Source organism: Phyllopteryx taeniolatus, chromosome 19 (assembly GCF_024500385.1).
Source record: "Phyllopteryx taeniolatus isolate TA_2022b chromosome 19, UOR_Ptae_1.2, whole genome shotgun sequence".
Taxonomy (NCBI): domain Eukaryota; kingdom Metazoa; phylum Chordata; class Actinopteri; order Syngnathiformes; family Syngnathidae; genus Phyllopteryx; species Phyllopteryx taeniolatus.
The window spans coordinates 11,666,851-11,678,468 of NC_084520.1; the positions used below are offsets into that span (position 1 = coordinate 11,666,851).

Genomic DNA, 11,618 nt, shown 5'->3' on the forward strand with positions numbered 1-11,618 from the left:
GCGAAGAAGAAGACGTCTCAAGAGGCAGGGCGGATGAAGATATGAAAAAAATAAAATAAATCTTGTGTAACAGGATGTTGCATAATGCGTCCCATTTCTTTACCACGTCACTCTCGGATGCACGTTAGTACCCCACGCGAGAAGGCAAAACGGGGGTTTGGCTGGTGTGCGGGGTGGGGGGGACTATGGAGTGTTCTGTCTCTGAGCAGAAGATGTGGAGTGACTGAGGTAGACAGCCAATAGGGTGAGGGCGCCGCGCAACAGAGGGGTGTGTGTGTTTGTGTGTGTATGTGTGTGTGACGGTGGGTGGGCGAGTGTGGCCTGTACTGGTATTTCTGCCCTGTCACATCTTGTTAGTGGGCAACCATGCATAACACAGCACTCTGCACACACACACACACACACACACGGACATGCTGTAGTTTACCACAAGGACATCCAAAGCAAGTGAGCACCAACTTCCCACCCATCCATCCAGTCATTTACCCATCAATACGGCATCCCATAATAATCCATCATCCACAACTACCCCCCACCCCATAGGAAATAATGTCAAGTATATATAATAAACATAAGATTAAAGGACCAAAGCAAAACTGGATTTTGGTTAATAGTGATAACAAGACCTTTCGTATTTCAGTCTCACCATATACAGGTGAAAGCTGGGTTATCTTTTTCATTTTGGACCATTTTTTTAACATGAAAATAGCCAGACATTTTATTACTTTTTAATTGCATTAAGACTGCATATCCATCATCGCTACAAGCAGTATTGATAGCAAAATCTATATCGTGATTGTTTTTCTTTCAGCCATCTAATTTCTATTTTCATATTTTTCTTGAGCAAGGGCCCAAAGTCGATACCAGAACAATACTTTTGTGCAGACGTTTGCAAAGTAATGAACTGGGTTTGAAATTGAATATTTTATGGCATAATCTTAGAATCTTAGATTAAACCACACCAAATAACATTTCTCATAAATAAATAACTCTCACACACAAAAAACAACTCACGCTTGCACCAAAAAACTCTCTCTCACTCTCTCTCTCTCTCTCTCTCTCTCTCTCTCTCTCTCTCTCTCTCTCTCTCTCTCACACACACACACCAAAATATCTCTCACTTACAACAAAAACTCTCATACATACTTAGAAACCTCTCACACTCATCAAAAACTTCCCACATAAAAAAAACACAAAAACCTCTCACACTCACCAAATAACATCTCATATATGAATCTCTTGCAGACACCACATAAAAAAAAAACTCACACGAAACAAAAAAATCTATTCACGAAAGAACTTTCACATAAACCATAAGACTTCACACACACCAGACAATTCTAACCCGTACCAAGAAGCTCTTACGCAAACCAAAGGAAACCCTTCCACACATAAAAACCTCTCTAACACGCCTAAATATCTGTCACATGCAAAAATATCTCTCGCTCACACCTCAAAAAATTCTCAGTAACCATAAGAACCCACACACATCAAAAAACCTCTCAAACTCACCCCCAAAAAACTCTCACATGAACAAAGAAACACACCCCAGAAAACCTCTCGTTCACCCAAAAAAATTTGCAAAAAACTCACTCTCTCCAAAAAACATACAGACACCCACAAAAACACTCACTAACACGAAGCACTCTCACACACATCCAAAAAAAACAGCTCACAATTCGAGGTTGTTTTCCCCTCTAACAGGATTTCTCATGATCGGATTCATGTTTGTAATAAGTCAGGCAAGCACCCTGATTAGTTTCGAGCCAAAGAATGAGGCAGCAAAAGCCAGCGAGACCCAGAATAAGACGTATGAGTGGGCAGAAAGGGATGGTTAGTGTCAGCTTGGGGAGGCAGGTAGGCAGCTCATTCAAGCTGGAAGAAAAATAAATGCAAAAGAGAGAGAGAGAGCGAGAGTTGTGGGGGAGAGACACTTCTAGAAGGATTTTATCACTTCCATCTCCTGCACGTCGGTGTGAAGGAAGGCGACGACACATGACCTACATTTGCTTTTTGAGGCGGGCTTCAGCGGCAAGGCTCTGCGTGCATTGCAAAAATTAAAAAAAGAGTTGCACACGCCAGAAGAAGCGCCATAAAAAAGGCTATTGGAAGACTGTGCATTTTTTTGCCGAGTCGAAAAAGGTAGAGGGGCCGACGAGACAAGGAGGAAGTTTTGACGCTAATCCTCCTTCTCCAGTTTATATAACACACATCTCCTATTCTGTTCCACGCACTTCAGAGCTTTGCCAATCTGCATATATGATGGATCCAGGGAACAGCAGGAGGTGTGTGTGACTGTGTGTATGTTTGTGTGAGAGTGTGTATGTGTACTCGTGGGAAGAACGTTTGAAGAATCCTAAGCTCCTTTGGAGTGTATTTAGACGAATTTGGATACGTGACTGCTCAAGTCTCCTGTAAAGATAGTCGTATTTGCAAATAAAGCAGTAAATGACCGAACTTGAGAAAGAACGAATGCAGCGGGGGAATAACACGAGCTCCTCTGCAAGAGGTCATACTGTACATGCAGACAAACTTTATTTTCACGATTGTATTCCGAATATTTCTGTGGAAGTTGATGCATTATTAACTCTCAAGGTAACATTCCTATAGCTGTCATGCAAGTGCAAAGAGAGGTTAACCACTGTAAAGTCAATCGTAATAAAACTAAAATAAAGTAAAAGTAGGTGGCATGCAAACACATATTGTGCTTTGCGGTTGCTGGTTTTTTGTTTTGTTTTTGGGGGGGGGGGGGTTTAAGAAATTGCCACACAAAATGTACAGTTTTGTGGCAAGCTCCTCTGGTTACATAAGCAAGGCTATTAAAGAAAACTAAAATTAATGAAATAACAAAAACTAGAATTAAAAAAACATTTTTTTAACTTAAATACAAATTAAAATAAGAGTTTAAAAAAAACAATAACTAACTGAAACTGCATTGTCTGGTCACAAAACCTATTAAAATGAACTTTAATTAGTGGGGAAAAAATACCTCTAAGGGTACATAGGCTCCCTCTAGTGGTAAGTGAAAGAATCACTGAATTAAATGTTTAAACTGAACTGAAGTTTACAGTAGCTTGAACTTTGTTTTAATCCAGTTTAGCTTTTAAGCACAATACATTTGCATTGAATCTCTTAGAACTGTTTTTAAACATTTATTTAATTTTATGCACAATACATTTTAATTGAAACATTATTTAAGCTGTTTTTTCATGTTCCTATATTTAACAGGAGTGGTAATGTTCAAACTCTGCATAATGTTACAGTGTATTACAATATTATAAAATATATACTTTAGGAATAAAACCTCTGTCTCATTTTTAATAAACACTTAGGCATACTACGCTACTGAGAGCTAAGTATATTTTTTAGGTGGTACTTGGTGTAAAAAGTTTGAGAACCAAAAAAAAAAGATTGGAAAAAGATAAATCAGACTCCAATTTGTTTGTCCGTCCATGATAATTCCACTGTGACCTCAAGTTGGAGCCATATCATACATAAACTGATGTTCTTGGCGCCACGCTTTCATCAAAACAGGAAATCTCTTGTTACGAGAAGAAGCTCTTTAAACACAGATGTTGCACGGCCGCGCGAGGCAACGCACGACACCGAACAATTTACTTAATGGACGCGTAAAACGTCGAGCCAAGACAGGCGGCCAAGAAGCATTGTTTGCTGATTGTGTTCATCCCCTCTACTCTTCCTACACTCACACACACACACACACGCACACACACACACACACACACACAAAATGAGGTTTAGTGGGCCTCGCCTGAAGGCCTCGTGCAATATTTTTCTTGAGAAATTGAGGGAGACAGCAAGACAGGCAGTGGCAATATGTCACCGTAAATGCTGCCATCACAAAGCACACCCTGTGGCGAGAGAAAGGAAGAAGCGGTGGGGGAAGGGGCGCGTGGCGGAGGTGTGATGTGCGGTGACGTCGTACACTTAAGAGACGACACGAAGGCCAGCCTTTGGGCAGACAGAGAGAGGGGAAAGCTGACCTGTATGTCTGACTGAATGTATGACTGAAGTCTCCCCCTGTTGGTACTTTTTTAAATGAAGCTTCTAAACCAGGCAGGATGGTGAAATCCGCTAGAAAGGTTAGCAGGCTTCCTGGGTGTGCTGCAATAGCTAGCATAACAAAGAGGTTGGCGACATGATGGTTTTCTTTATGGCTGCTGTCTTTGGACAAAAGTTAAATGCATGTATATCATTTATTTATTTGTCAAGTACACTAAAATTATGATCATCTTAACTCACTTTTCTCACAAACTGACTTCCTCGGTGTGAAATCTAGGCCTGTTTATGTGTTGTACGCAAAGATGTTATTCTGTCGTATGAATGGCAACAGGCGGATGGATACACAGGTTAATTTTATCTTTTGCCATTTTATGGAAGGGAAATTAACTGTTCTACCTGTTATTATTGGTAGTAGTCGAGCAAAGTTGATCCAGCGGTGGTGTGTGTGTGTGTGTGGGGGGGGGGGGGGGGGGGGGGTCCCAAATCAAATTCTACTTCAGAGCCACATAAAGGTTTGGACCAGCACTGATTACTGGTCGGAATGAAGATTGTTAGGCCCCTGATGAAGCCGCTGCTGTCCATCATTGAAAAGTCCAGCAGCGCCTCCGTGTGGCCACAAAGGCTCCTTGCAACAGAAAACACATGGCAAGGCTTTTTTTTAAACATTTAAACTGCTCGACTGGACGTGTTGCAAATATCTCAAATTCAGTCGAAAAGAACATTTCAAATGTCCGCAACTAACATCTTCCTATTCACAGTAGTCATTTTAGTAACGTCATTTCGTTACTAAAGTTTTGAGGTCAAACTAAGTTCACCTGAAAAGGTTATATAGCGCATTTTAGGTTTATCCTGAAATTTCACCCAAAAGGCAAATATCCCAAACCTTTTATTTTAATAGAGTTTGAACCCTTAGCAGATGTCAGCGTCCTGCTCTTCCTGAACAAATGACAAATGAGCAATGTCCTGCTTGCATGCTCACCTCTGCCCACAGAAACAATAAAGTCAGTCAGGCCGAACAATTGCTGACCCATGTGTTTGTTTCAGTAAATGTCACGGAGAGAGCCGCTTAGCGAACCGCTCACTCTCGGGACTGTGTGTGCGAGCAAGAAGTTTACGCTAGATAAAATAGGATCATGGCCGATAAATCCATCTATGATTTCTCTGCCGAGACCCTGGACGGAGTTACGGTGCCACTGGGGGACTTCCGGGGTAAGGTGCTTCTCGTCGTCAACGTGGCCACCTTCTGAGGGTCGACTATAGAAGAGGTAATATTCTGGACCGCTCTTTACAGCACCGAAATTCTCATATTTGTTCCATGACATTTTATACATTTATTCACAACAGTATATTCTCTTCATATTGAAGCGATTTTTCCTTGTTGTGCTGCTTCCAGTAGTGTACAGTATGTACACTATCTTGGTGTTTTTTTTTGCTGGTTTGTTTTTTCAGCATCTATGTGTTATCATGTCAATGTAATCTGCCAGAGTTTTCAGAATCAGTGCTGGCCGATTTAATTTGACTAACTACAATAGCAATGTGAATGTTTCTTTAACGATTCAGATTTCAAATTCGTCCTCAGCATTTTTCCATCATCTGATTGGTTGGTCAGAGCAAAACATGGCTGTAGCAAAATGCACACATTAATACAGTATATTCAGTAATCAGCATCTCCATTGAGTATGATGTATTTTATTTTAAAGTTTTTGTTTTTCATGTCATTAGATTAATATAGAGTGTGAACTGCTCCTGATTATGTATGTGGTACAATTGCATACTGTTACAGTATATTGCTATTTATTTGATTTGATTTTTTATTTTTTTGTTGTACACTATTGATGTTTTCTATAATTGCAATGTGATAGTGTTGGTATAATGAACTGGATTAAATTGGGTAAATCTCCACTTAAGGCGCAGGTCCAAATGTCCAGACCACCACTAGTTTTTACCTCAATTTTGACGGTGGGTCAGATCAAATACTCTCACGGGTTATATACGACAGTAGGTTGTCCACCCCTGCTTTACACTCATACGAATCATTGAATTTGTAGTACTAGAATGTGATCTATTCCCTCACTTTGTTCTTTAGTACCATCAACTGAATGCACTCATGGAAATGTTCGGAAACCTCAACTTCACCGTGCTGGGCTTCTCCTGCAACCAGTTCGGCCTGCAGTCCCCTGGTGGGTCCATACATTGTATTAGACCATTTCGTGTCACTGATGATCAGGGGCAGTTTTAATCCTTATAAGCTCGATTTGCTACTTGTCGCCTCACTTCCTCACAGGGTGTAGCACTGCCTGGTGAACTACATCTGTCCTGTCTTGTCCTGTCCTATTTGCTACTTGTCAGATCCTTTCTTCGCAGGGTGGAGCAATGCCTGGCTCACTGCAGATCCCCTGTCCTGTACTGTCCTGTCATATTTGTTACTCATTGTATCCTTTTCGCATAAGACATAGCACTGCCTGGCTCACGACACCTGTCCTGTCCCGTCCTATCTTATCCTATTCGCCGCTCGTACTGATCCAGCATACTGCATGACAGACCAGCCGAACAGGACAGTTTAAATAAATTGTACCCAATTTCATGAAAAGACGATGCAATGATCAAACAAGTGTTAAATAATCAACCATACTTATTCCTACATACTTGTAATGTATTTGTGCTCCTTTTTTTTGTTAGAGGTGAATCATGAAACCTTAAACATCCTTACGTACGTGAGACCCGGGGGGGGATTCGTGCCAAAGTTTCCCATCTTTGGCAAGGTGGAGGTGAATGGAGTCAACGAGGAGCCGCTGTTCACTTACCTAAAAGTACACAAATAAGTCGACAAGTTGAGACATTTCTTGTAAAATGGCATCTTTTCATATTTGTCATGTCATTTCACAGGAATCTTTGCCCTTTGTGAACCCTGTCATTGGCGACTTAAAGAAGTTCTACTGGTCTCCAATTACGGTCAATGATATCCGATGGAATTTTGAAAAGTTTCTCATCACTGCGGATGGCAAGCCTTTCAGCAGGTAATGTTGTTGACCTTCTTAATCACCCCCTTTTTTGAGTCCACTCATTGTTGCCAAACTGCTATGGAGTTCACGGATTGTCTGACGACAATGCTCTCAGCTGTTTTATCGCTCATGGATCAGGGACACAATTATCGCAGCAATGCTTTCCCTTTGCCACAGGTACGAGCTGCACTGTCCCATTGATAAGGTTGAGAAGGACATCACAGAGCTACTGTAACAGACAGTCGTCAGTTGATCAGCGGTGGCAGCGTGACGGTCCCTCGGTAAATGCACATGTGTGCCCCTGAGCTGGATCTGATGAGGAGGAGGAACGGGACTCGGATTTTCATTGCATTCGCTCTGAGAACAAATTCCTCTCCGCCACCAATAATATTCATAAAAATAAATATGATTAGAATCTCTGCTTGCTTTTATTATCACTACATAAATAAAGCAATGGTGGTTTGAATCCTGACTCCAACAGTCCAGTGTCCAAGTGTCCTTTGACAAGACACTGCAAGTCAGCATTATAAATGAGAAACTGTGGTTGAAGGGTGCCTGGGGGATATTGTGTTGCATCGATTAATCAATAATTTTACTCAACCTTAAGCACTGCAGGGGTCACCAACGTGATGCCCGCGGAAACCTGGTCACCCCAGTGGATGTTAATCAGGTATTTTTTAATTATGTGACAGCAATGAGATAATGGACTGTATGCACACAGCACTACTGCATTTTGGGTAAGGAGGTGTGCTAACTTGCCGTTGCCAGGCAAATGCATTGTTCCACGATGGGAAACGTGTTGAAACTCAAAACCGAGTTGACGCTGAACATAGTGCCAAACCGCAGTGTTGGCTGGAGGAGCTATCCCTTCTTTTTTTTAAAAAAGTAAAACATTTTGATGAAATTTCAACCTTGAAAAGTAACAACATCGAACTACTGAATGTACCTTTTACACAACCCCACCTTATCACACATTTAAAGAATGAGGTTTCGTCAGATGCCGTCCCAGTAGCAAACATACAGACAGCGGAAATGTACGTCTCCTACCCTTGGTCCATTAATAGCGCACCTAAGTAGTGTTCAAAAACTATTTGTCACTTGACTGATGAGGCAACTAAGTAGTTCACTATATTTAATAATCCGTGATTATGATCATGTAGTAAAGAATGAATGAATGATTCTGAACATAGCCAGTTGTTCTGGTCACTTCCTCTGAAATAAATACGAATGAGTCAATTAACAAGGTAAATTAGACCCTTATAACTATATAATCTTATATAAATGTTAATAGGTTATTTTATTTATCAAAACGTGCTATTTATGGTGCGCTAAAGTCTTCTGTGTGGTTGGGTTGCTTTCCTAATTTCGGTCCTCGTGAAGACCCGTACTTCAGCTTCACGCATGCGCATTGTTTTCTGCGTCGGTCTGCCAGCAGTCAGTAAACATGGCCGTCGTTGGTTTCCGACGGTGGGCCCAGGTTTTTTCAAAGGGAAGAGGCTCCGGCATTTCAGCTCTTCTTTCCGGCTCCAGGGCAGGTGAGTTTAGCTGTTGCATTTAATCGTCTGTATTTGATGAATGCATTCAAGTAGACGCCTTTTGTCCTCTGTTTGGAGACTCAAATTGAAGTAACCTTGACATGCTAACTTTAATTAGCTACTTGGTTAGCGTCCTCTGAAGATGAAGTATGACAGTTGCTAATCGCGTCAGTGTGTCTTAATTCATTTGCTTTCATGTATGTATATTGTATTTTATTTTTATTTCTTCAGCATCTGGCGCTTTGAAGGGCGATCTACCTGGCGCGTACCCCAATACTCCAGAGCAGAAAGCTGCTGCTGCAAAGAAGTACAATTTGAGAGTTGAGGACTATGAGCCTTATCCAGACAAAGGAGAGGGGTACGGTTTGATTACTGTAATAATCATTTTAGTTTGATTGATTTAAACTTCCCGCGACCATAGCAAGGATACGCGGTACGGAACATGGATGGATAATTTAAACATATCGCTCCTGCCAAGTCTTAACTTGTAAGTTATGGGGGGGGGGGGTTTAAACTGTGTTTTTGTTTTTAAGCGATTGTTTCTGGGTTGTTACAGTCGACTTACTGTAATGCCCCCGCATGTGGGAAAGGAGAGCCACAGTCACCGATGCACTTCACAGCCGTTTATTGAATGCCAGGAAAAGAGTAAAACGAGCTGAGACACTTGCAAGCAGACTCGCTGGCATCACATACACGTAGCTACTACAACACGTACAGTGTTTTCTCCAACAGTTAATGCTTGCAATTGTTTTTGGTGTGTTTCAATAAGTTGACGTGTTTAAAGCATGTGAGAAGGTATACAACTATATAAAAATATATATATATATGGATTGTGTATCGTGTATTTTACCTAATTGTGGGTTCGTGTCTGGAACCCATCCCCACATTTAATGATGCGTCAGTGTATTGTTATTACTACTTGACTGGAAGTACACTTAAAGTACACTTGATTTTGTTATCGATCTAAATTGGCTGCTCTTTGGTGTTTGTGCTTTTTGCAGCTATGGCGATTATCCTAAACTCCCAGACCGATCTCAGCATGAGAGGGACCCCTGGTATCAATGGGACCACCCTGACCTGAGGAGAAACTGGGGAGAGCCGGTAAAAAGAATAGATAAAGATTGACATTTTGTTCCTCCACATGGAAGTTGTGTACAATCTCGTATTTTCTGTATTTTTTCTTTTCCTCAGCTACACTGGGATTTTGACATGTTCATCAGGAACCGTGTGGATACATCACCCACCCCATTGTCCTGGAACTCCATGTGCAAACAGCTTTTTGGTTTCATCGGGTTCATGTTGTTTATGTTCTACCTCGGGGAGAAATTCCCATCTTACCAGCCTGTTGTAAGTAAAGACCACAGGATTTATGGACAATAAATCAAATGTTTACTTTGTCAGGACCATATAAGTGAAGTTATAAATGAGTACAAGGCCAGAGAAAGACATTATGGCCAATTTAATAATGTTGTAATATTGTGACAGAAAATAAGTAATATGAGAAAAGTCATTATTTTATGAGATTTAAATTCCAATTTTATGACAGGATTATCAGGGAAAACATTTTAATTTTAGTTTAAATTTTATGAGAAAATAAAATGACCACAAAAAATATTGTGAATTTATGAAAATAGTTTTCACAAGAATACGATGTATTGTAATTGTATCAGAAGAAACCGCAAACTTTTGAAAAAGTCACAATTTTGATGAAAATTAAGTTTTAATTTTGCTAGAAAATATTGTAAATTTATCAAATTTAGTCACAATTTTTTATTAAGATGTATTTTAGGAACAGAAACGTGTTATTACAGCTTTATTCTCTTAGGGTTACAGCTTTTTTTGGGGGTACGACTTTATTCTTTTACTTTTTTTCCTCCATACATTTGACATCAATGTTTCATGACATTTTATTAAATACATCATTAGCCTAATAGCATAGTTACTTAATCATTTTAATTTACAGGTACATCTCAATATATTAGACTACTAAGGAAGAGTTCTTTGTATTTCAGCATTACAATACCAAAAGTAAAACTCATATATTATACAGATTGATCCAACACAAGAAAATACTTTTCAGAAGGCCATTTCCAACCTAATTTCCATCTTAAAATCTTTTTGTCTGTTTTGTATGTAACATTCTAATTTGTTGGAGATGGTAAAATGTGGGTTTTTGTTAGCTGTTTAGCTAAAATCATCTCTGTGTAGTGAATATAAATATGTTTTAAATATCTACATAACTATAACTACAGAAATACATAAAGTTTTCTAATTCTAATTTATTCATATGCACCTGCACTGTCACAATGTAAAATAGCAATTTGCTTGATTTAAAAAAAAAAAAAAGATAAAAAAAAAATTGTAGTTTCTTAATCAGCCAGGTCATGGTAAACTGTAAATCTTAAATCAAGGCAATTGGACTTTTTTTCTTTGTTGAATTTGTTGTTCTTTCTTGTCGTCGTCCCCGCCCCCCCCCCCCCCCCCCCCCCCCCCCCCAAAAGAAAAAACAAACAACAAAAACACTTGTGCAACTGCTATTAGGCTAACAATATAACTTTATGGAATTTTCAAGTATGTGTGTCACTCCTTAAAACTTTTTTTTTAATTACACGTAATTTTTTTTCCCCATTCCAGGCACCCAAACAGTATCCCTACAACAACCTGTACTTGGAGAAGGGGGGAGATCCTGAAAAACAGACTGAGGAAGTCAAGAATTACGAAATCTAAACGCTAATGTCCCATTCTACGTGTATATACATTTCTGTCAAAAATAAAAACTTCTACCTACATTCAGATAGTCATGTTGTTAATTATACTAGAAGAGCTGTGTCTAAGCCACAGCGTGGGGGGCATTGGAGCCTGCCGTTCATTTTTGTAGTTGCTCGCGGCATGTAGTACATGGCTCGTCTCGTTTGCTTGCATTGTTCTACATTCTAAAATTGGTGGTAAGGCAAGAGAAGAATTTTGTTGTAACTCCTCACGTCCTTTTTTTCCACAATTCACACATCATTTGGTAAGACGCGTTTTGGAACCGAAATGATTTGTTCCACTTTTTGCT

At 39.9% G+C, this 11,618-nt stretch overlaps 2 protein-coding genes across 2 annotated transcripts; both read left to right on the forward strand.

Annotated features, from left to right (window-relative positions):
- Nucleotides 1–5,045: 5,045 nt before the first annotated feature.
- Nucleotides 5,046–7,497, forward strand: gpx9 (glutathione peroxidase 9). Its single transcript, XM_061756073.1, has 5 exons — nucleotides 5,046–5,288; nucleotides 6,110–6,203; nucleotides 6,703–6,833; nucleotides 6,910–7,040; nucleotides 7,203–7,497. Exons 1-5 carry the CDS (start codon nucleotides 5,157–5,159, stop codon nucleotides 7,258–7,260), a joined length of 546 nt encoding a protein of 181 aa, XP_061612057.1. The 5' UTR covers nucleotides 5,046–5,156; the 3' UTR covers nucleotides 7,261–7,497.
- A 903-nt stretch (nucleotides 7,498–8,400) lies between these two features.
- On the forward strand, nucleotides 8,401–11,349 carry ndufb8 (NADH:ubiquinone oxidoreductase subunit B8). The gene is made up of 5 exons (XM_061756028.1): nucleotides 8,401–8,560; nucleotides 8,792–8,918; nucleotides 9,562–9,661; nucleotides 9,752–9,907; nucleotides 11,195–11,349. Exons 1-5 carry the CDS (start codon nucleotides 8,470–8,472, stop codon nucleotides 11,285–11,287), a joined length of 567 nt encoding a protein of 188 aa, XP_061612012.1. The 5' UTR covers nucleotides 8,401–8,469; the 3' UTR covers nucleotides 11,288–11,349.
- The last annotated feature ends 269 nt before the right edge of the window (nucleotides 11,350–11,618 follow it).

What these genes read in the sequence shown, in the direction of transcription:
- ndufb8 (XM_061756028.1), top strand. Translation starts at nt 8,470, where the DNA reads ATGGCCGTCGTTGGTTTCCGACGGTGGGCCCAGGTTTTTTCAAAGGGA. An exon ending in TATCCAGACAAAGGAGAGGG is followed by an intron (nt 8,919 to 9,561) that starts GTACGGTTTGAT and finishes TGCTTTTTGCAG; the next exon opens with CTATGGCGATTATCCTAAAC. An exon ending in GGAGAAACTGGGGAGAGCCG is followed by an intron (nt 9,662 to 9,751) that starts GTAAAAAGAATA and finishes TCTTTTCCTCAG; the next exon opens with CTACACTGGGATTTTGACAT.